We start from the raw sequence: 25,472 nt of genomic DNA on the forward strand, positions 1-25,472 counted from the left end.
ATGCAGGTGAGCTATTTTTTAGTCAATAAAATATTAGTTAATAACGTTTTTATTGTTGTGCATTGCAAAGCCGTGACATCAGAATCCACGCAGTGGAGGTTTCTCTCCCTCTTCATATAGCTGACTTATTTTGTGTGCATTCCTGAGATGTGACTTCTCTCCATTTCCTGCCAGTTCCTTTGTTCACATACCTGACATGCATCAACTGATCACCAACGGGCAGTATATGAACCCCGGCTCTTCAACCCTGGACAGTGTTTAGGGAATAAGCTCCTCTCTAGGCTTGCAGTTCTTGTTGTGACCTCTGATGCCCTCAACTCTCTTCTCCAGATTTTCCACCTGCACCTTTTGTGTCTGTTATAGATCCCAGAGGCAAACTACTTGCCCCGCTTCCTCTGTAGTTCAATAAATCAGTGGTTTTTAAAGTTTTTTTCTCACATGCCCAATATAAAAATCCCAAAAAGCTTGTCTCATTTAAAAAAATACATTTTTAACAAATATCTAGTTTTACATCTTGTCTGCTGTTGCTCAGCGCAACACTGCAGTACAACCTTTAACCTTGACTCCATGTTTCCTGTTTTGTGGGTTTCAGTGTTCGGACTTAAGAATAATAAAACTGTAGGGGTTCTAAATCCTGTGCAGGCCTATTTGTTTTTAGATTTTTTTCAAGAAAAGGGAAAGAGAAATCAATAAACTAATCACTAAATATAAAATCTCAATGTCTATCAAGATCAACATCCATCCTACGCACGGAAAGCTGCGTAACCCTGCAAGGATACTTTTCCATCTTGCGTCAGACAGACTGCTGTTAAGATGAAAAGGCTGATACCTTTCCATTTCACACACACACTCACAAACACCCTCATGCTCAGATACACTTGCATTCATCCCCCGTATGTACTAATGGCTTTTCAAGTTGATTTTCTCCTGGCTGGGCAAAGCTAAACGTAACTGCAGTGACTCAGGAGCTAAAGTGGCCACTGACACTTGATTTATTACATTATCCATTCTCAGACAATCTTCGTATTACATCAGATAAATCCACACGATAGTGAAGGATCAGAATTTCTACAGTATCACCTGACCCGAACTGATCTGTTGGATAATTTGAAGCTTATGCAGAAACAATGTGTCTGTTATATTGGTACAGACAACAACAAAAAACATTACAGAATTCCAGTCATAAAAACCACTCCTGCATAAACACTGTACCACCATGTTGACCTATAAACAATAAATACACGTGCCAAGATGTGACCTGGACAGAGACCATGATCAGAGCCTGAGGGCTAAACCATTCAGACAGTTCACCCACCCGTTTACGCCTGACTGCTGCTGCTGCATACATGGGCCAACATCAAAACATGCACAAATGCACAGACCGAGCAGCAGCGGCAGCAGCAACCTCTGGGGCTGAAAAACAAAGCCAGAGTCAAAGAGTTCCTCTGCTGGTTGCTCGAGGCTGTCTCCAAATGTGAGTAAAACCATAGACTCCTTTGGTAAAACATGCAACCTTACTGCAGAAATAAGCACGTTTACAACCTGCTACAAAAAGAGTTTGGGTCTCTATAGCTAATTTCTGCAGAGGGGTGAATTTTTATACAAGTCCCTTGACTATTCGAGTGTGAGTGTAGATGTAGATATTAGTCAAAGTCCTTAGGCATAAACAAAAGCGCTGTAATACTACTTATAGTAGAAAGTGCTTTAGTGCTCAAATTGAGTAGAAAGACACTGCATAAGTACCAGTCCAATGGTCTGCTGGAAACACATTCTGCATAGTGATAAATAACACCCCTCTACGTGGCAGTTTGATGGATGAGTCTGGGTTTGACAAAAGCTAGAAACATTACCTTCATGACTTCACTGTGGCAGCTGTGAAGTTTGGTGGAGGAGGGATAATGGTTTGGGGTTGCATTTGGGGGGCTGGCCTTGGCTCCTTAGTTCCAGTGAATAGAAATCTTAATGTTTCAGCTTAACAAGATATTTTGAACAGTTCTGTGCTTCTAACTTTGTGGGAAAAGTTAGGAGACGCTGGAAAATTCACTGGAAAGTCCTCCAAGAAATGTGGATTTAAGATCGGGGCTTACAAAAGCTCAAAGCAAGGCTTCTAAAAATTAAAGAAATGATGACTTTTAAATTTAAAGGACTCAAAAAAAGCAGGATGAATGTCAGTTACTGAGAGAACAGCTTTATAATCAAGCCTCCTGACAACCATCCAGGTTGACCATAGTGGTGGAGTGTGAATGGAACAAGCTGGTGTCCTGCCCAAAGCAACGCCCGCAGTGACAATATGGCTATAACGAATTAACACATTCCCTGTGGAGAGGCAGGATAGACACACAGAGAGAAATCTGCCGTGGAAAATCATTGAGGAAAAGCATAGGAAAATATTAAGACTTGTTATTGTTTTTAAAAAAGCCACCAAAATGGCTTCATTTCTTATATTTTCCATTTATGCTTCAAAATTAAAGGGATTTGTGTATTTCTAGATAAACTGTACTGTAGCGTGATGACTTCCCAGCCAAACATCAATGACATAAGAGGCAAATGGTCGACCACCTGGCAACAAGCATACAAAAATGCACCTTTTAAGTTGCCAGGCTCTGATTTTGACACCTTTAGGAAAGCCAAAACATATGGAGGGGGCAGGTTCCCAGCATTCAGCCATTTTTGTCTCAGCTGAGCAGGGATGATGGAGCAGATTGCAATTCTGATATTTCCTCGTTATATAATCCAAAGTAGAGACAGACAGGCAGAAAGCTGCGGTTCAGATTAACAGAGAAACAGACTTATGGAAAGACAGACATGAGGAGGCGGAGTAGCTGGTCAGAAAGAAAGTACACATTAAACTTTACATTAACACAGCCTGTTAAACTACTTTGCACAATTAAAGACACATTATTCCAGTAAAGCCTTCTACATATTAAGAATAATATATAAAGCATCTACCACGCTCTCCGATTTTATGGCCTTTTAACTTTTACGGAGCGTCACAGTATTGCCAATAAAGTCGGCAGACAGAACAATGCGCGGGCAGGCAAACGGGGCAGTGTCGGACATGCAAGAAATTCAAAGCAATCATCTGTGGCCTCCAGGGATAATCACTGCAAAGCCCCACTGTCCCATTCACTGAGGATAAAACCCACTGGATTAATCTGCAGGCCTACAGAACACACACACACTTACATAACACACAGACCACTCTTCCTCTCTTTTGCATGCTTTTCTTTCACTTTGGCATTCACAGCCTCTCTCTCACTTCTGCTCTCACAAACACACACAAAACCTAGAGCACACACACGCACACACACATGCGCACACAATCTCCTCTCCTCCATTTCTTCTCTACATGTATACATTCAAATGGACACCTGTCAGTATGCGTCTCTGTGCGCACTCATTTGGACATGCAGATTGTTGACAGGCACATATAGAGCTGTATATATTAGGTAAAAACACACTCTTCTGTTCGTACGTGTGACAAATGGGGGGAAAGGATGTAAAAACAACATGGTTCTCCACCTGCGTGGACAACAGGATTAGAGTTATCACATGCTTGTGCTAACAACAAAAACATAAACGTCCTTAAAAGATAATCGCGGCTTCCTTGCAAAAGGATTTGTACTTTTGGTGTTGCACCGACTTTAACCTTGCTGTAAGGGTAACACTGAAGCCATCAAAGGAATCGAGTTACTGCAACTCGATAACGCCATTGTGATCGATAAGAAGGATCGTATCACCATTTTTAATGTTTTAGAAATGATAATTTGATGAAGCACCAGGATCAAAATACAGAACAAACAACATTAAGTATTTCTTTGTCTATCCTTGATGTCTAACACATGCATAAACTGCATCTCCTATGTAGATATTTGCAAAAATTTAAGAGTTTTAATATGTATTTTAACATTTTTACATCCATATTTACTTGTGAAAAGACGTGTTTTTTTTTTTTACTGAAACAGATCCACCCATTTCATCGAACATACTGTGATTGGAGGTGAAAGACAAAGGTGCCTTTAAGTTACATTAAGTTGGCCAGACATGAAACAAACTGTTAAAGAAATGTGCAAAAATCTTTAGATATGAAATCTCGTGTTCCGCATTTAGCATTTCAAGTTCTAAACCATTAATTGCTCTTTGTTGGTGCTGCTGCTGCTGGATTCTTTAAAATTAGAAGTGCACAAATTTTGAAATTCTGCATTTACATTTGCCAAGACCAATTTTTTGTTTGTTTGCTTTGTGTTTGTTGTTATTTTTCCCTCTTTGTATAAACCAAGAAAACATAGTCTTCATTTCATAAATGGTCTTTCACCTGTTCATCAAACTGTTTTACATCTTTTAGCTAGCACAGAATTGATTTGAAATGAGAAATGAACATTGGCCACTGTCATCATGAAATAGTCCAATAACGTATCCTAACAGCTGATATATGACACTTTGTTAATTACACCTTGATAGTGATGGGTTGGACCCATATGTTGATTCAACAAGATGTTGGAAACATTACTGAGACATTTGAGTCCATATTGACAATACTCTCGTGGGCTGTGGTGTTTAAACCGTGCTCACCTGGTATGAAAGGACCCAAACACATCATTACAGCAGCAGCAGCAGCAGCAGCAGCTTGAACTGCTGATCCATGGCAGGATGGACCCATGCTTTTCATGTTTCCACGAATCAATATTTTTATGCCAAATTCTGAAACTGCCAACTGAATATTTCAGCAGGAATCAAGACTCATCCATTATGTTGTCTAGTTTAGGTAAGCTTTATGAATTATATTCCTGTTCGTAGCTGACAACAGTGGCACCCGGTGTGGTCTTCTGCAGCAGCAGCCCATCTGCTTCAAGGTTCATGTCTGTGTGTCCGTAGATGCGCCTACCTTGGTTATAATGAGTGGATATTTGCGTTACAGTTGTCTTCCTGTCATCTCAAAATAATCTTCCTATTCTCCTTTGAGCACTGGGATTTTCACCCAGTAAAGTGTGATTATCTGATTTGATAAGGGCAGTTGAACAGGTGTCCCCAACAAACTGGTGAGTGTATATCAGTCTATTTCTCCTATATATTGTTTTGTATGGTGAAAAGAGCAAACTGAACACTTAAACTGATAAAAACTCACCCTGTTACAGCTAAACTCTGTAAGCAGCATTCATTCTGACTGACTCGGCTTTAAAAATTAACTCTGTGGGTGCAACCTAAATATACTGGAGGGCTTCTTAAAACATCTGCCCCTCTCAGCCCTAGATTGACAAATGATGTGCCGCCCAAACTAGTTTAAAGAGTGCATGTGTTTATAAAAACCTCACTGGGTAAAATAAAAAAGGGCAGTCATTGCCAGAAGAAGATCCCCGCACTCATTTTATTGCTCAAACTTAATAAGTGAGCAACAGAAGATTGTGATCTGGGCGCATAATCACTCGGGTTTGTCTATCGTGTGGCAATTTCACAGACGATTGCACTGAAATTTAACAGGAAGGCGTAAAGAGCAAAATGAATAAATAGCAAGGGGAGTACTTTTAAGTATCGAATGAAGAGGAAGGAGAGGAAAAGTTTGCTACGCTGTTTGTGGCATGTGTGCGTGTTTGACAGATGTAGCGGGAGACTGGTGGTAATTTCTCACCTCTTTGTGGGCAGGGTGACAGAGTGGTGAGTGATAGGTGCTGTGGGGGAGGATGGGGGATTGATCATGGTGGGGGGCAGGTATGTGCTAATGAAAGCAGGAAGCACTTTCTCACCAGGAAGCAGATTATTTGAGCACCCTGGGTTCATGTTAATCATAACATTTCGGCTCCAGAAAAACAGAGAAAATGTCCAAGCAAACAGCTGCAGTTAACATTTCATCAACCAAACCAGTTACACTCACTGTACACCAGCTTTCAGCAAAATCAGGACACAACTGTAGGACAAATGTAAGATTTCTTAAGGTGAAAAGAAACAAAAGTAAGTTTAATAAACTGAAGAAGAGCAATAATCCAGTACGAGGAAAAACCAAAACTCAGTGGAATAACTCCAGAAAATAAACCAGGAATCCTACAGGACCATACAGAGAGAAAGACAGAAAAAAGGCAAAGCAAGTGAAGCAAAGCAACCAGAGACACAAGAAAACATATTATCAAAGTAAAACAGGAAGTGAGGGAGGAAAAAATAGACAAGAAAACACAGGAAGTCCTAGGAAAACATTATTAATTAAATTTAACAAATTGTTAGAAGTAAAGTTCACCTGTTGCAGCTGAGATTGATATTTTTTTACATGCTGGATGCATTTGCACTCCATAATTTAAAGCAGCAGCAAAATCAAAATACAACATAGGACATAGAATTGACTGGAAGTTGGATATGTTTCAATTAGTCCATGTTGGGTGTGCTGCAGTCATTTCCTGCCCTAATTGAAATATCCACCTGTTTACATGGAGTTACAAACAACACCAGGCTGCCGAAAAAAGACAACACACACACACACACACACACACACACACACGTGTTGATCTGCTTAAGAGTCGGCCTGAGCTCTTTGTCCTCTCTGACATTAACACAGGTGCACATGTAGGAAAGGGAGAAAGACTGGAGCAGTTTCTACTTTAACTTGAGTTTAAATTCATAAACAAATTCATAACTGAATTCAACCTTAATGTCGCAACTGCGCAGCTTCAGTCATAGGAGTGACTATTGCACACGTTTTCTCAGACAGGGCCTTAAAAACGAGCATCTTAAAAGAATTATTTCAAATACTTATATGCTGACCTCTGATCTTTTTTTCTGCTTCTGTTTTTCTTGCACCTGACGCTCCTAACCGAACATCCATCTTTCCCTCAATAAAATGATCTGTTACCATTAACGGCTCCCTGTTCACTGTGTCTCTACAGTCCTCTGGAAAAAGGACGTGAAGGAAATGTGAAAAGTCAGACCTCTGGATTAAAACAGATCTGAACCACAAACAGCCTGGTCATTTTATAAAAACAATAAGTGTGATAACGAATGCTGTCTCACTTGTTTCCAGAGCGCAGAAACTAGATTCAGGTATTTTTCAGGAATTACTGCTTCAGTTTGCTTCGTTTCACGAATACATTAACTTCAGATTTTCATTTTTGGGGGAACACTTTGAGAACAAACGTTTCGCTTCGTGCGTAAAGTATTTTTCAGCGTGTTTCAGACTCGGGTGCTGTCCAAGGTCTTGAACCTGCACACGGCTTTTCTGTTCAATGGCCAGCTACACCTACAAGCTTTCAGAAACATGAAAAACAAGATTACACCGTCTGTGTTATCCTGTTGTTTAATCCTTACATAAAACAACCACTCTTCCCCTGTGACAGAAAACAGCCAAAAGTTCAAACATTTCAGCACATGCGTCGACACAGAGTCGCTACAAACACAACAGAAACACCTCAGCAACGTGGTCCTCGTTTCCCCTCAGATATCATTACCTCACAAACAAAAAAAAACCTGGCAAATATGACGCGTTCTTACAACTGAGAACTCTGTCACGTCCTGGGACGTATAAACTGCTAAAACCTGAAATCTGGAGAATCATTCAAACTTTAATTATCGCTCTTCTTTTGATTATTCTGTGGGTCAAAATGAGACGATGAAAAAAAAAATCGAATTAAACCGACCTGGTTAAGTTTCTTCAGCTCTTTCTCTTCTTTTTCTTTTGCTGTATGTTTGTACCGGGTGAAGATGTCTGTCCGTCCAGCCGCTCCGTTCAACGGGACTGTCCCCGCCCCCCAACCCCCACGCCCTCCGCTGGATCAGCACCGCCCTCCCGCTTAACCGCCACAGCAAGCGTAAATCTCCGCAGGTCTACTCATCAAACACTTCCTGTTAATGATTCACAAAATAAAACCTGTGAAGGAACCGTGTAGTTACATTAAGTGAAAACTGTGTTTAACGTGACTGGTGTTTGGTCATTAGGAGGTGTATACACAGGAAGTGGTGCTGAAAAAACTTTTCAGCGCATTTGTAGACTGATTACGTCACAGCGACGTGACGAAAGCTGTCCAAAATCGTAGACTTCTCCGAATGCAGCCGACAAATGCGTCCTCCTTTTCCCCGAATTTGAAGGATGGGTCGGGTGTGTCCTTCGTGACCCACCATATCCCAGAATTCATAGCGCGGCCCAGCCAAACTCCAGTTTCCGGCAATGGCGGCCGCTACTAAGTTTTAAAATTACTCTTACTAATCTTTCTGGGTCACAAAATAAACTTTTAACATATTTTCAGGTGAGAAAGCAGCTGTGTAAACATCAAATATCTGCTTGGTTTATCAAGATATCGCATATTTGCAAAAGTGCTTCGACGTTTTCGGAGACGTCTGTTACCCACCAGCTCGATAGCTAGCCGAGAGCTCGATGGTTGCTGATGCGGCCGAGAACGGCACAACTCCCGGAACATCATGTTCGGATCACCGCGGACTTTCGCTGCTCAGGTTAAACGTGATATATAAGTCACTTAGACAACCTAAAAATGTTATTGTTGGGCTTTTTTCTGTTTTATTTGTTCGTGAGTAAATCGGTTTGGCTGAGATTAAAGTTATTAGATTATTAGATTAAATAAAACTTTATTAATCCCCCGGGTGGTTTTCACACAGCTGAATAAACGTCAAACAGAAAACTGATTAAACAGAAGTGTGAGACGGTCGAGAGTTTACTCCAGTGTCCTGTTATATTTTAGATAGCAAGGAGCAGACGGCCGAGTTTATTAAACTCCACCGAGACAGCGGTGACGCAGATCTGAAGGCGAGACAGTCAAATTTAACAGCCGGTTGTTGTGCCAAAAAGTGATTGTCTGCCAAAAACTGATTTCCAATGTTTCTGTGTATTTTTTCTGTGTAATATCTTTACGTATGTTCGTAAATACACTTCGGTGAACAGGGTTTACAAAGGGGTTATATAGAGAATTTAAAAAATTATCCGTTTTTCAAGTATCTTTACAACTCTGTGTTATTGTACTTACATTATAACCAATCCGGTCCTTTATCCCCACTTAAAATATTTTTACAGAACTATTGTAATATTTGCTGCCATTTCTGCTGTCCTCTTGACCCACTTACTCTTACAAAAGACATTTTTAATGTTAATGAGATTTTTTTTAACTGCATAAATAAAGGTTATATAAAAGTCGCTGCCAAAAACTGATCGCGGCTTCTACCTTGTTACACGAATGTTGTTTGTGGCTCAAGATGACTTTATGTCATCCATAAGCGATGCATTTGACATATGTTTCACATATTATAGCCCAACAAGTTACTTATAGCAGTTTAAATACAAGCAATCAGTTTTTGGCAAATACCGGAAATCAGTTTTTGGCAGACAATCACTTTTTGGCACAACACCGTTTACTTCCAGCCTACCCGACCTTCTGAGGACCCGGCCCACGTAGACCGTGAAGGCCGGGTCCTCAGGAGGATGCAGCCCATGAATTTGGACACGACTTACAAGTCGGAAATGTCGAAATATACATGTCATACATGGATTATAGCACAGGGGGGCCCTTGGTTACCCCTGTTATTGGAAGCAAAAATAAATGAATAATACACATTTCCCTAACATTTGTGAAAGATCCGGGGTTTGATTACATGGGAAGACACAAATTCCTTGAGAGTTGCATTAAGAAGGACGTAAGGCATTAGGCACAAGTCAACCAGGCAGTGCTACCTGCTCTCCTATTAGATAAAATACAAGATATATAGCAACACAGCTACTTCTGACAACGATAATAATAATACTAGGTTTGGTTTTAATTTGACAGTCATGCCACCTGATTTCCTGTCTCATTGACGCCTCTCACAAAATGGCCGCGCCCTCTGACGTCAGCGGTAACGGATAAAAAGGTAGGCCAGCTGCGCGCTGCTCAAAGCCATGTTGGCTGCAGGATGCTGTCTTTCTGCATTGATATCAGCCAGAGCTGCGGGCTGATCTGCGCAAACCGCAGATTATTGTCTGTGATCTAAATTCACGGTGCTTTGGTCCAAATGTTTGCTACTTAGAAAGCAGAGTAACTGACAAGGAAAACTTTTTACTGAAGGAAATCAAATGAAAACAATAATAAATGTGAGAAAGAAAAATCTGACAAATCTGACTTTTTTCAGTGCAGGTGATTAATGCGATTTGAGGGATAGATAAGAGGGCATTTTATTTATTTATAGAATATATCTGACATAAATCCAAAAACGTGTAGTTCAAGTTCTTTTCTATTCTTTTTTTTTTAAATTGGTATACAGAAAGATTTTCATGGTTACAAGTATGATGATTTTCTTTCCTTCCCTAAATATTTTTTTAATAACCTTACATCCCCTTACATGCTTACATTTCCCATCTCCACTGACCATACTTCCTGTCACAAGCATCTCTAATATCTATCCATGTGTGTTTATGTGCACACAGAGCCCAAAAAGCCTCTTGAGATTGTCCTCTGTGTGCTCAGCTGTTAGCCCCTAGAGTCCTTGACTTTACATAATCACACAAAATGCTAAAATGCTTGAAAAGACACGGTGCAAGGGCAACACGTCTTCTTTACTGAAAAGGTCTTTTTAGCTGGAGAAATTGCAGAAATTAGAAGCTTGTTGTTCCTTTTTTAAGATGAAAATTTGCTTGTGTGCACTCTCTTTTTTCCAGCTGTTATTTATTGTACTTTAACGGATACGTGGCCTTAGATGACTCACATCTGCAGAAGCAAACAGCATACATGCAAGACAAACATTAAGCAGGTAAAAGGTGAGAGCCATGGTGCCTTGATTATTTCTGCGACTGTGGAGAAATAACACAAGAGAGGTCCTGATGAGCTGGGAAAGGAGTGTAAGGTAAAGGCTTAGCGGTGATCAGATCATATCATCTTTCTCCTCCATTAAAAAAAAATTATGTCACTACACTTTTCCAATTGTCTGCCGGCAAGTGTCCTTTAAGCCAATCAGCCCTTAGTTCTTGTTCTTTAAATTTGTTGTCTTGTCAAGCAAGTGCTTACTGTGCTCCATCAGCAGCATGTGGTGATCCTACACTAGTCCTTGTCATCTCTCCTAGTCCATCCATCACTTCCGCTTATCCTTTTCAGGGTCGTGGGGGGCGCTGGAGCCTATCCCAGCTGTCATAGGGCGAGAGGCGGGGTACACCCTGGACAGGTCGCCAGTCAACACACAGGGACAGACAACCATTCGCACTAACATTCACTCGCACATTCACACCTAGTGACAATTTGGATTATCCAATTAACCTATCCCCACAAGCTGCATGTTTTTGGACGGTGGGAGGAAGCCGGAGTACCCGGAGGGAACCCACACAAACACGGGGAGAACATGCAAACTCCACACAGAAAGACCCTGGCCTGATGGTGGAATTGAACAGGACCTTCTTGCTGTGCGGCAACAGAGCTAACCACTGTGCCACCGTGCTGCCATCTCTCCTAGTTTAATGGATTAATGTCCTTATCGCCCTACTGTCTTCTTCCTCCTTATTTACTATTAAAACACTAAGACATTCTCCAGAAATCCAGTTGACCCTCGAGGATTAGCAGAACTGATCTATGCAGGTGATGGATTGGCTTTCCTCATGTGTTCTTACAAGCCCATTTTAAAAAAGCCATTAAGACCTCCCTCCCAGTTGATGATCTAATAGCAATAAAGTCAAGAACCCAATAACACTGTGACACCGTGTTGCCGCTGATTGAAGCCGTCCTCCTCGAGTGTTTGAAAATGGCTCAGAGTGCAAATTTATGCATAGCACAGAACATCCAGCAAAGAGACATTTCCAAGTGATTACTCTGACGTGTGACAGTTGGGAACTGGCAATGGATGTGTCAATTGAATACATATAATTTGATAAGTATTAAGCTATCATTTACAAAACAGTGACAGGATTCATGCTGCATAATGTGTTAATTACTACACGTGTGGTATTGGGACATTTGAATACTGCACTGCACTATTGTTAATCATAAAACCCATGCAGCTACAGATATCAACTCATTTTCAGGGTGTATAGTAACCTACACGTGTACCTGAAACTGACCGGCTGAATTTAATGAAACTCATAGGTGGAGGAGGTGGAGGAGAGGCAAAGGGACAGGTCATTAACTTTTGGATCAGGTCTGAATCCCTTTGTTTATGTGCTATTGTTATGTTTCTACCTTTTCGCTTTGAACTACAAACATACTATACTGCGTTGCAACAGTGAACCATGAATTATGCCTAATAGACCTAGAACAAGATTCCAAGTTATCCTCAGGCACATGCTGTTTGACAGCTGAGCAACCACAGCAAACAAGCCGGCTGTGGACAAACATTCTGCTGTCAGTGATATTTGGACAATGTTTGTCGCTGACTTATCATATACTACAGTCCTGGTACTGATCTCTGTGCAGAAGAACAGATGTTATCTTTGGGAGGAAAGTGCAGTTTTTATTTCACCTAAATCAGCTTCAAATGGAAGTTGGGAACAACTGTAGTTCAGGAGGTAGAGCAGGTAGTCTACTGAGGCTAAACCTAACACCCCACCACTTACTTCATGTGAACGTACCACATCAGGCTCTAAAAACACCATCTGAGAAATCTTGACTTCTCACCAGTCCATCTGCACAAGGATTCGCAATCTTTTTTGGGGGGGTTAATCCTCCTTTTAAATGTAGGTTTCCTTCAGATTCATCTGAGCTCACATGTTCAATTTGCACTGATGACTTTCTTGTCATGTGTTCTTGCAGTGCTGTGTTTATGTACAAATTCATGAGGCTTTGCTTTGCCTGTGTCTTTATGTGAGCATAAAGTATGGACGAGTGATATTTCATATGTGCAGGCAGCTGAGATGGAATAGTCCCAGAGGGAGGGCAGAAAGCTGAAGCACCAATCAGAGAGGATCATGGTATCACATCTGTCTGAACATGTCATTAATCCAGGTAATGGAGCCGCTCCGCTTTCCTCTCAACAACCCTCTGTTATTATGCAGCAGCTACAGATGGACTCTGCAAAAAATGCAAACGATAAAGAAAATACGAAATGTGAAAGGCAGGGTATGCTGCTAGCATGTTCAGCGGGGGATAGTTGGTATATGGACTGGTTCTTATATAGCGCTTTTCTACTCTTCTGAGCACTCAAAGCGCTTTACACAACATATATCAGAGGAATAAATAAGGAAAATAAAAGTCTGACTCAGGAGTTAAGCAAAGCTCCCCTGGCGTGCTTGGCTCGAGGCTAACTGGCACAAGACCTTCCTGTTGGCCGGATGGTTTTTATATCCCACATAATGGGGAGCCAAAGAGCTCGACTCTCCTGACCTACTGACACAAACAACTGTTATAGCCAAGCAGCTGAACTTTAAGTCTAACAAAAAAAGAAAAAAAAAACATGCACTCTTAGTTGTGAAATGCAAAGAGAGGGAAAACAGAAGATTTGAACGTGTTCATGATTGAAAACTTTCAAGTGGAAAGTGTTTTGAGTGATCTGGGCAGCAATTTCAATCATCTGTAAGGCATCAGTCACATGAAAGAGAACAAAAAATAAATAAAATCTAAACCTATATCGTTTTATAGACTGAAGTCTTCCACTACAAACTAAACTAAGAAACAAACTAAGTGAAGTGCTTTATTACAAACAACAATTCTCATTCTCGGATCTTCTCCTAGTGTCTGTTTTTCACTTTTACTTGTTAGCTTAGTTCAAATTACATAATTAGTTTAGGGAGGGAGGTTCTGGGTTCTGGCCGATTGTGTGGCAAGGCTACTTCTTTCTATTTCTTTTTCCCAGATCTCCAGACCTTTAAGTTGTTGTTGTAAAGGAGAACGGCATGGTGGTGCAGAGGTTGGTGCTTACATGGGTACAGTCAAAAGGCGACTACGGCATGTTTTCTGTTGTGGCTTTAACAACATATTGTAAGACTGACATGATTCTCACAGGCTTCAGACCTGAGTCACATTATAAGCTGTGTTTTCTCAGACATTTCAGAATATTATGTAATAGATCTGATAATAGATGCTTCTGTCCTCCCTGCAGTTTTTTTTATGGACGAGTGTTACGATGAACTCTCTTTTGTAAGAAAAACACAAATTCAAAGTCAAACATCAGTCAATATTTACTGCCAAACAAAACAAATGATAAATTAGAACTGTACAGTATGGTAATAAACATTACACACACACACACACACACATATCAGTTCAACAAGAGAAACACACAGCGCTGCTTGTGTTTAAATCTCTCTTTTTCTTCAGGCAGACAGTCTGTGTCCTTTAAACCCTAAAAAGTGTGAAAATCTGACTTTTTGGTTTGTGTATTTTTTTTTTTTAAACACAAGAGTGTGTTATTATAATTCTTGTTATGACAAAAAGACATTGCTGTTAACATATAAAAGGGTCAAATCTTAAAAGCTCATATAGAATATAACAAACTGTGATTTCTCATAACCCGTCAAATAAATGTGAGTTAGAGGTGTCACGATAACATGTATTGAAAATCCTGATATTTAAAAATGAAATGTAAATATTGTATCAATGCACAATATGAAAAAACTTTGTTTTGTATGCTTTTGTAGGGTTAAGCATCATAGCATCTCTCGCCATGTCTATGAATTGCATTTTGAGTTTAATTAACTGGCCAATAAACAAAGTTTATTGAAAGCAAACTGAAAGCATAAGTACAGAAGTTTCTTTTTCAACCACTCATATTACAATATTATAATGATGAAGTTTAAGTCTGATATCGTGACAGCCCTAACAGGGCTCGCAAAATCGCTAGCCAGACATCCCGGGGCTAGTGATTTTTCCAGTCGGGCTACCAAAATCTATCTCTGCCCTGCCCGTCGGGCTATCATAGGAAGGAAAAATGTATGTCAATGCTTTTGCATTCTTTCGGAAATGTAGCTGGGTAATTATGTCATTGGCATCGGTGAGCCACTGTCAATATGTGACATATTGAAATCACGTTGGAATTTGCGCTTGTTTTTTGCTTTCACTTTGCAGTCGTGTATAGAACTGTGTATAGAGAGCGACAGCACTGATTGGTGAGTGACGATAATTTGCGCACCAATTCCTCTGACATCGTCTTATCAATCGTTAGCTTACTATGCAAACATGACAAGTGAAATCTCCCGCAGCTTAAACATGTGAGAGGTTGATCGCGCAGAGAATCGCTGAGCGTTAAGTGAGTGCAGCAGGATATATATTTTCGTTCTGCTGAGCCAAATAAGACAGGTCAGGGTGAAGAAGTGACAGCCAAAGAAAAGCTTACCACAAAATGGAAAAGTTATGACAAATCAGACTATAAGGCAAAAATAAAGTGCAGCTTTATGGTTTCGTGGACAAAAGAATTTTTGTGGCTGCAATATGACGAGCTAAATAACCAGGGCTGCACATAAGTGGTCCGCAGGTGCGCATTCGCTGTCAAAATACAAAATGCGCACAAGATAAGAAGTTGCAACGCGTGTTTGCGTACATAGGATTTTCTGGAGGAGGAAAGGCATTTGTTTAGAACTCTTAAAGATGTCGAAGAAGCTCCTTTAAGCAATTACTTTGGTGTTCCTCCACCTCCAAAGAAATGTCAGAAGGAGTCCGAACCACAAAAGAAGCGCGTATTCTCGGAAAAGTGGTTGCAGGAGGTGAGCTGGATTCAAACAAATGATTTGGTGCAGAATGTGCCGTGAAAATCCCACTGTAGCGGACAAAAACACAGCCTTTTATATGGACGCAAACACGCATTGCAACTTCTTATCTGGTGCGCGTCTTTTATTTTGACGGCGAATGCGCACATGCGGACCACTTATGTGCACCCGTGTAAATAACATAATGTTCTGCCGGGTGTGTTGTTGGTTTTGCCTCGATTTCTGAGTCGACAAGCGCCTTTGTTACTGGGACCAGTAATTGTAAGAAAGGCCCCCATTAGAACCCATGAGAAATGCAAGAAATGCATTATTGCTCAGTCTGCAATATCTTTCCCAGAACAAACACCAATTGCAAATAACATACTAAAAATAAACCTGAAAAATCTGTTTAGAACAGCGTACTATGTTGCAAAGAGTGAACTACCACAGGCACAATTTAGCAGTCTTTGCAAACTTCAAAAACCCGTGACTTCAGTGGAAAATTCAAATTCAGGATCTGACACAGACTGATTCATGTTCTACAGTTCTTACAAGTTCATAGAAATTTCTGTTTAATTAGAACCAAGTATTTGAGTTGATGATTGTAATTTTTATACAATGTTGCAATTTGTGTTTCAACAATTTTTTGATTAATGTTTTGTTTCCGTTACAATATTATACTTATACTCAAATGTAGATTTTCTATCTTAGACATTCACTTTAATTTCTGCTGAAATTAACACACATCAAACTGATAAACATTCTTTGAACTCACAAACCTTCAAATATTCTTCGGTTATCATAAAAACAAAAGCATGCTACAAATGTTAACACCTCAAAGATCACTCTGCAATCAATGAGTCTGCTGCAAAAAGCTTCAGTGGAAAAAAACATCTTATTCCACAAAGATTAAAGTGTTTGTTCTTAAAAGTGCCCAGTTATGAGTGGGTAGTTACCATTTAATGAGCACTACTGTGCACTGCTGCTGACCTCCCCCACACAAACAGGAATGCAAAGCTCTGAAATGTTGAGCTTTGTGTCCATCATCTGACCTACCAAACATCTGCATACGCTGCTTCTGCCAGGTCCTTTATTAAGTAGCGAGCCACAGACATTCAAGATCCACATTATTATATGTCAGTGCGTGAGTGGGGGAGGGGAGAGAGAAGGAAATGAGATCACCCCTGGAGGTCAAAGGTTCGGAGGCAGTGACTGGAGCAGCAGTAGGCTACAAAACTCACAGTGGTCCTGAACAGGAAAGGAGAAGGACGTAAGTATGCATGTTAAATCCTTCTTCAGGGGAAAACTAAAAAAGACGGCGTGTTTGCCTGACCTGCGGTGTACTCCTGCCAGGGCGGTGTCACGGAGGGGGAAGAGTTTGGGGTAGATGATCGTGAACATGGCTTGGCTGCATCTGTGACAGTGACCGAGGGGGAACTGCAACAGATCCCGCAGGCTCTTTGGGAGGGTGATGGGAGGCAGCAAGCTGAGCTCTAAAAACAGCAGTAAACAAAAAAGGTGCCGTTAAAGTTTGAAGTTATTTGATTAATAACCAGCAGGTGTTTTCTAACGTAAGAGTGAACACTGTCTCCTCACCTGTCGGGCGGCGGTGGTAGATGCGGTGCAGCGTCCTCATAGCCAGCTCCTCCAGGGGGACAACATGTTCTGTCTCTGAGCCCACCACCTTCACTTCAGCTGGCAGGCCAACCAAGGCTTCACTCAATTCCTCACCCAGCATTTCACCAAGTCCACCCTCCAGCGCTTGAGCAGATAAGCCACATCTGCAGGAGAACAACACACACAAACACAAGTATGCAGCCCATTAAGTCTGCAGTTGTATTTAGTAAAGATGCTACAAACCACCTTTATTTTATACAAGATGTATATCAGTATCCTCTCCTCACATGTGCAGATTTTAAGATGATATGTTAAGACAGCTTCACCACTATGCAGAGGATAATACTTACCACCTCGCTCTTGTCCCAACCAGCCACATTCTCTATACATTTAGTATTTACACTTTTCCAACAGTCTGGGGGGTAAATACCAGTTAATCTTCTGGCTAACTTATATCCAACAAGTTCGTTTTCACTCTGCTTATCAGCAATGACCTTTATCAGTTGTTTTAAACTGTATCTGTTGAGCTGTTGGGATGGTGTATTACCCGCTGCAGCCGATAACTTTGTTGTACAAGTAGGACGGGAGTCCTTTCAGGTCCACATTGTTGTCAACAAACACAAACTGCATCTCCCGTGATCTGCCCAGATCTGAAACACACAAAGATTTCAACACCACCTCGCTCATTTTATTGTCACCACTAGAGCAAATAACGGAGGGACAGAGAAGTGGATTCACCGACCCAGTGGTAGGAAAGTCAGCCGGTTAGCTGCCATAGAGAGCTGGTTAAGGCGGTGGAGCCAGCAGAGCTGCCGGGGAACGTGGCTCAGCAGGTTGTGGTCCGCTGTCAGATTCTGTAGTGAGAGACAGCGATGCAGTCGGTCCGGTAGAGACATCAGCTGATTCATCGACACGTCAAGCGTCTCCAAGTCCTGCAGATCACCAATCTCTGCAGGTGTCACAAATATGTGAGAGACATAAATCTCAGATAAAACTGCAAAACTTTATTATTTGAAAGAAAAAAGAAAATCCCAGTTTTGTCAAACTTGTATCAGAAATTTGATTCTGATTTGTTTGTTGTTCCTCGCTGGATGCCTTAAAACCAAAGGGTTTCCAAACATCTCAACTAGACATAACATCTTTGTTGACAGGTCTTTTTTTTCATCATCTTGGCTAAAGCTGATGTAAGCCCATTATACCCTCCTCTTAGAAAGAGGCAGGAGCCTGTGGGATTTCTAGAACAAAACGAGAGCATCGCTGCAAAAAGAACAGCAGCACAGTCAAATGATTATATTATTTTCGAACCACAGCTGTAACTGAATATACTCTCTGGTTTTGGTTAAGTATACTTTGATATAGGGCTGGAAGCACCGTTTCTCATCACTACTATTTTTATTTTGCACACACTGTCTCACAGTTAGGATGAGTCAACAGAAATTGTGACACTCGAAAAAGAAATTGTTGACGTTGTCACTAAGTTCAGGAAACATTTCTGGTAAATCAAGAACCATGGCAAAAAGAAAACAGGCAAACAAATACGTTACTGAGAATTTGACTATGGGCACAACAAATAATAATCTAATGGTTTCAAGTTATTGACAAAATCCACGGAGGATAACTATTTTTATTTATTTTAAAGTATATGAAATTGCACAACCTCCCTTCAGCTTCAGCTACACTACTTACATGCGCCTCATAATCTGTGTTTAAAAAAACGAAAGCAACTTTTCTCTCAGGTAGAGCTCTGCTGCTCTCTGCTGGCAAGTAAAATATTTACAAGTCGGGAAACCAAACACACTGGGAAAAAAAGCAACAGTTCAAAGTGATTTTATGCCAAACGTGAAATATAAGTCTCACTCTTACAGAGAAATTGCTGAAGCAGGTAAAAGCATTACCAATACACGTATGTTGTACATGTTTTGCTCTTTTTTGTAATATTTCAGAGTAAACGATTTTATTCCACTAGTGTTTTGTTTTGAAGCTTTTATGTAAGACAAGTGCCAATCAATAGTTCAAACATGAATACATTAGCCAATCGTGTTGTTGCACTGACACGAGTACAGAGTAGAATTTTATGACAGTTTCCAGCAGACATCCTCCTTCTCTGTGCTCATAAAGACACAGGTAAGCACAGTTTCTTTTAAGCTTTTCTTGGTTTTCTATAATGTGAATAAGCACATTTTGTTCAATGATCTCATTTAATTAGGTTATAATGATATAAAAATGTTGCCAATGCATAGTGTAAGTATAATGTTTTGTTGTGGGGGAGGGGTTAAATTCTGGTTTGTATCAGATTTTGCAAACATTAAGCATTCAGCTTAAATTCAGCTTTCATGTCTCTGTGACCATTGTAATTAAATGAGACTCTCTTTATCACTATAAACTATACAGTGCTAACCCTTGTTGCAGAGGGATCAGCAATGTTAAATTTCATTCACTGTGGTTTGTGCTGCTGCAGTGTATGGTTGGCACAAAATCAGAAGGAACATCTGGACTTGCTCCAAGACAAACCACTGGTCTAGGTAGCTGTACTTAAACCGATGCCCCTGAATAAAGGACTCAGGCTACTAGCTGAAAAGGTACCAAAGAATATAAGATAATGTAAAATAATTTAAGCCTCTACAAGAAAATCTCAAAACAAGACAGACAACTGTTGTGTCTTACCTGGAGGAAGGCATTTGAGCTGGTTATTGGACAGTCTCAGGTGCCGCAAAGACCTCAGTCTGCCGATCTCTGGACAGAGAACCTGCAGGGCATTATTGCTCAGGTCTAACGACTGCAGTCTGGCCAAGTTTCCAATAGCTGGGAATGAAACCAATTTTAATATTCAAACAAGTGAATTAAACACTGTTATTAATAGTATTGTACTGGACAATGTGCTTACCCTCAGGAATAATGACCAAGTTGTTTGAGTGCAAATACCTGAAATGTACAAGCAGACAGTAAGACAATTACAGCTCTGGTGTTTGCTGCTAAAAACATCTGAATGTGAGAGACAGTTAATCAAATTTAGTGATGCAACATCTGGTGGTTAACTTCACTAGAAACCTCTTGATAAACACAAAACACACCATCAATCTCCGACAGCATGTGTCAACTCTCTGTTGTCATCATTTATAAAACAAAACTTAGTTTAGCAAAATACTTACAGTTCAATGAGATTTGGGAGCTTTTGAGCAAGATTGTCAGGCTGATGAAGACAGAGCAAAAGAAGAAATAGTTAGAAATTTTCTTTGGGTTTCATAAGTGTCTCATATGGTAAAATAAAAATGCACTGTGTGGATACCAGTGTAGTGAGTGAGTTTCTCTTCATGTAAAGTCTCTCCAGAAACTGCAGGCCTTCATCTTTCAGCAGCTCCACGGGGAAAATGTTCAGGTTTTTGTAGTTAAGAAACAGGTTTTTGTGGCGCTCCTGCTTGGCCATGAATATGGTCTCATGAAGTTCGGTTGCCATTGCTAAGGAGACCTCTCGTCCTCCGGTGGAGGAGCCCTGGCAGTGCCTCCTACCTCTATGGCATCACTGGATCCTGACAGACAAACACATGAGCAGACGTCCTGACAGATATTCAAGCTGCAATGGCGACATGAGGTGGACCCAGACCACATTACCAGGGGGTTTTCGTGTGATGTGCAACTACAGTTAATGGCTCACGGTTGCATAAAATAGGAACCTGTTAGTTCATTTAATATTAGACAAAATTAGACTGCAAATGACACACAAGAAAACATAATAAGCAGTAATATCTGTTGTTTTAAACTATTAGCATGACAGCTAACAGGCTGCTACTGTCCAATAACACGAAAACTGTAGTTTACCTCAGCTTTGCAGGGCCATTTTAATCCCCTTTAAACCTCACATATACTCGAAAACAGCTTAATGCGCCATATACGATGTCAAAGGTAAACTACCCGTTAACTAGCAAATGGTTGCTAAACAACAACAACCAACCACGGCCAGACGTCACGGCTACCTTCTTCTTCGTCGTCTTCTTCCTGTGGGGAAGTTTTCGGCGGAGCAAAGGGGCGTTACTGCCCTCTTCAGGTCATTCGTGTATTTCTATTTCCGCTGTCTCGCGAGATGACGCAAAAAGAATGGGCTCTATGGAACTGTAGTCCAAACATGTAAATTTTTTCAGGATAAACATTTTTGTTCTCAAGTTATTAGTACATTGAAGATATAATAGATATAATATATATGAATTGTAGCTTATACCGACTTGTATATGAGGCTGAACACTAGGGAAGGAGAAAAAGACTTTTGTGACTGTTGGTGGAAAAGTATAGAGAAGGTTGCACTGCGTCTTTGTGGCTCGAGAGAAAACATATGATAGGGTGCCAAGACAGAAACAGTGGTACTACACAAGGTTATCAGGAGTGGCAGAGAAGTATGTGAGAGGGTTGCAGTACATAAATGAGGACAGGAAGACAGCTATGAGATATACAGTAGAAAGCAAGCAAGAAAGAATAGAGGTGTGAATGAGAGGGACACAGCCGTAATGGTGAAACTGCACGGAGCAGAGAAAGTGAAAGCTGATGAGTTTAAATACTTGGGGTAAACCGTCCAAAGCAATGGTCTGTGCACAAGAAAGGTAAAGGAGAGTGCAGGTAGGGGGAGTGGATGGAGAGGAATATCAGGGGTGATTTGTTATTAGGGCTGGACTGGGACAAAAAATCGGCAGAGGCATTTTGAGTAGAGACCGCCCCACAAGGTATTATAGAAAAAGCCATAAAGCCATTGAATGAAAAGAAACGTTGTGACAGTAATATACACTGTCTTGTTGGTATGTATGTATGAGTTCTATACATTTTACATCAGATAAAAACTTTGGGTGTAAGATTCAGATAATTATTTATCAAAAGCTAGACATTTTAAATGAGAATAAGAAAGAAAAGTATTTCTTTGTGCCCCCCTTTCCTTGTCCCCTACCGGCCACCCTGGCAAAATTTTGCTAGACCCACCCCTGCATAGTTAGCAGCTGTCAGCTACATAGAAAATAATCCTGGTGTTATTTGTCTCTCAGAAACAGTTCATAGTTTTCCTTCAACTCATTCATGTCACCTAAAAGGTAAACCTGTTTCTCCATCACCTGTTCAGCTCTGATGATTCAGTAAGAACATCTCCTGGTTTCATCTTCATGTTTCCCTCTCACCACATATCTAAACAGATATCATGACCAGCAGCTTTTACTGCTGTGGCTCCAGCAAACAGCTGAAACTAGAAAGTAATATTAAATAAATTCTAACAACAGCTTATCAAGTTTAAAGTGCTGCTGTTGTTTGCTGGTTTCCTCTTTGGAAGGTGGGTGATAAACAAACAAGAGAGATGGGACTTGCTTCAGAAAAGCCAATCAGCTGATCATTGATCAGTTTCATGATTGAACTAGCAACAGGAGAGGGAGGGGGAGAGAATGAGAGAAGAAGAGGCAGTTGTGCACCAAAGACACAGAATAACTCCAGCTTTGTGTCTTTTTTTCATTCTAGCTGAAGTACAGATCAAATTGCGTCCCTTTTAACCTCAATATGGATACCTCAATACCATTTTCTTCTGTTTGCCTGTGATAAGACTGCTTTGAGAGCCGTTACTCAAGCAAGGAGGAGGGTGCATCCAACCTCCTTGGCTGCAATTGGTCCAGCCCAGAGTCAACTGTGACCAGTTGGCCAATCCCCCACCTTTCATTGTTTATACCGTTACAAAAACAAACAAACAAACAAACAAACATTGGCCCATAAAAACAAAAATTCACCATCCAGTCCAGCTGTTCCTCAGAGGGACATATCTGAATTAATACTAATAAATGGGACTGATAAATTCTTACTTTGTGGGTTTCCTTCACACAACTAAAAGAAAGTAATAATAAGTAAAACAGTGCTTTGTAAATCTTGTAGCTTATATGTGGGTGTTAACAGAATTTAAAGTGCAAGTAGTTGCAACACTGTCACAGTGATAATATATACAGAGTATGCAATATTAAGGTGTATATGCAGAGATCTGTACAAAAATTGCAAATTTACAGGTTAGGGCTAATTACAGTTCTATTATGTAGTGCATAACTGTGCAGGGACACAGTCATAGGTGAAGAGGGTGTACAGGAGTGGACTGAGCACACAGCCTTGGGGAGTCCCTGTGCTCACTATCTTTGTACCTGTTGTCCTGATACCAAATCTGACTGTCTGGGGTGTCAGTTCAAGAGTGGAGAGCTTTTCCACCAGTCTGTTTGGGATGACGGTGTTGAATGCTGAGCTGTAGTCTATAAACAGCATTTGAACATAGGTGTCCTTATTTTTGAAGTGTGAAAGGGGCTGTGTAGATGGCTGCATTAACTGCGTCCTCAGTAGTTCGATTGCACTGATATGCAAATTACAGAGGGTCTAATGTATCCGGGATGTCTTCTTTGATATGGGACATGACTATCTTCTCAAAACAGTTCATTACAATTGAAGTGAGTGCGATGAGGCGATAGTCATTCAATCAGGTTATGTTGTTTTTCTTGGGGAGGGACACTATGGTGCTAGACATGAAGCATGTGGGCACAGCTGATTGGGTGAGGGACAAGTTGAAAATGTCTGTAAACACCTCAGCCAGCTCTGAAGAGCACACCCTCAAAGTCAGTCACTGTCGCGGGTTAATCCTCCTCAGAACCTTGCATACCTCAGTCGAAGTCACAGTGAGTGAAGAGCTCTGTGCTGCCCCTGCTGGTAGAATCCCTCTATCGGTTGGTGTTGAGTGTCGAAGCGAGCGTAGAACTCAGCTCATCTGGTAGCGTGTTGCAGCTGGAAATCACTAATGTGTTGCAGGCCCTGCGACATGCGTCAGGAGTCTGAATTGTTGTAGTGTCCGTCCAGCTTCAGTCTGTTCTGCCACTTGGCTTCCCTGATGGATCTGCGCAGGTCATATCTGGCCTTTTTGTAGCCCTCTGCGGCACCAGAGGCAAATGCAGTGGAGCGTGCATGCAGCATGGAACGTACCTCGGAGTTTAACCGTGTTTTCTGATTTGGATATGTTTTGTATCGCTTGGTGGGGACAATATTGTCAATGCATGTGCTGATGCAGCTGGTGACCACTGATGCGTATTCCTCTAAATTCACAGAACCGTCCTCTCTTATGGCAGCAGTCTTAAACACACCCCAGTTTAGTAATTACCAACTTTAGTAATTTTACTTACTGGGGGGCTCGTTTGAGGAGCTGCCTGTATGCCGGACAGAGAAACACAAATGTTGTCGGACTGTCCAAAATGCGGGCGAGGCACTGCCTTGTATGCGCCCCTTACATAGCTGTTGTTGCAGTGATTAAAATCCCTGGCAACAACAAACAGCATCTGGGTGAGCGGTCTCGTGCTTGCTGATGACGTCATGCAGCAGTCCTAGCGCTGTGGTCCAATCAGAACGCGGCGGGATGTAAACAGCCAGCAGAAACACAGCACTGAATTCCCTCGGTAAATAAAAGGGTCTGCACTTCACTATCAGCGCTTTGATGTCCGCACACTAGTGATTTATATAACATTTATAGATCAGTTCGCCCGCTTATTTTAAATATTATCCTTCCTACCTTACACGTAAGTAACACAGACAGACGCAAAAATCTCAGAGTTCCCACCTCGTACACCTGCATGATGCGTTCATATTGACTCACAGTTGTGTGACGGTGTTTAATAAGGGTCTGTACAGCTTTGGATTCTCTTAGTGTCTGTTTGAACAGACCTGAACCTCCTTTCTCTGGACAGAAGGTCAAAAAGTTGATAAAGTCCTGCGTGCATCAGTCTTCCAGAAGGTCTGTGTAGCAAATAGTCACAAGAAGATGTTATAGAGCAGAGGTTCCCAAAGTGTGGGACCCGCCCCCTTGTAAACAAAGGAGGGGGCCCAGCAAAAAAAGTTTGGGAACCACCGCATTAGATTAACTTTTGTTCTGCTACCCTCAGTCATATTTGAATATCTGATTCACTGTACCACCGTATCTTTGTTTGAAATGTCAAAAATGAGCAACCAGAAACACAAGATACCACAATTTGTGTGCACTCTGCCAAAAAGTACACTCGATGACCTTTTTCAGGTTAGGAAAGCTTTTCTAAACACTCTGTCTGAAAATAAACTTTTAAAAGAGGATGCAGAGAAAGCCAGGCAGCAAATCAAACAGCTGATGGCTCAAATTTCACTGGACCAATGTGAGATCCAAGCTGTAAAACCCACTGATGAATCAGTGTCACGCAAAGTGGAAATGAGCAGTGCCATCAAAGAAAAGGGGGATCAGACTTGTTCAGATCAGGAAAAGACCAGAAACGTTGGCTTTGAGATGAATTGTCTG

The 25,472-nt window shown here is 41.0% G+C and overlaps 2 protein-coding genes across 5 annotated transcripts in view; both read right to left on the bottom strand.

The window, feature by feature from the left end:
- LOC146526098 (synaptosomal-associated protein 25-B) overlaps window positions 1-7,748 on the bottom strand; it is a 37,797-nt gene extending 30,049 nt beyond the window's left edge. For both annotated transcript variants that reach the window (XM_085153648.1, XM_085153724.1), the window contains exon 1: window positions 7,617-7,748. The gene's annotated coding sequence lies outside the window, so the exon portion shown is untranslated. The remainder of the gene's footprint in view (window positions 1-7,616) is intronic.
- An 8,883-nt stretch (window positions 7,749-16,631) lies between these two features.
- On the bottom strand, window positions 16,632-21,167 carry lrrc28 (leucine rich repeat containing 28). 3 transcript variants are annotated; one of them, XM_085153551.1, is made up of 10 exons: window positions 21,145-21,167; window positions 20,460-20,700; window positions 20,323-20,363; window positions 20,058-20,095; window positions 19,838-19,975; window positions 17,916-18,122; window positions 17,721-17,823; window positions 17,153-17,337; window positions 16,890-17,049; window positions 16,632-16,804 (listed from the first exon to the last, which is right to left on the bottom strand). In XM_085153551.1, exons 2-10 carry the CDS (start codon window positions 20,625-20,627, stop codon window positions 16,735-16,737), a joined length of 1,110 nt encoding a protein of 369 aa, XP_085009677.1. In that variant the 5' UTR covers window positions 20,628-20,700; window positions 21,145-21,167; the 3' UTR covers window positions 16,632-16,734. The 3 variants fall into 3 exon arrangements, with proteins under 3 accessions (XP_085009677.1, XP_085009594.1, XP_085009331.1); XM_085153468.1 differs by lacking the exon at window positions 21,145-21,167 and adding an exon at window positions 21,123-21,144; XM_085153205.1 differs by lacking the exon at window positions 21,145-21,167 and adding an exon at window positions 20,990-21,138.
- Between the last annotated feature and the right edge of the window lie 4,305 nt (window positions 21,168-25,472).

The sequence above is a fragment of the Neolamprologus multifasciatus genome, chromosome 1, assembly GCF_963576455.1.
Source record: "Neolamprologus multifasciatus chromosome 1, fNeoMul1.2, whole genome shotgun sequence".
Taxonomy (NCBI): domain Eukaryota; kingdom Metazoa; phylum Chordata; class Actinopteri; order Cichliformes; family Cichlidae; genus Neolamprologus; species Neolamprologus multifasciatus.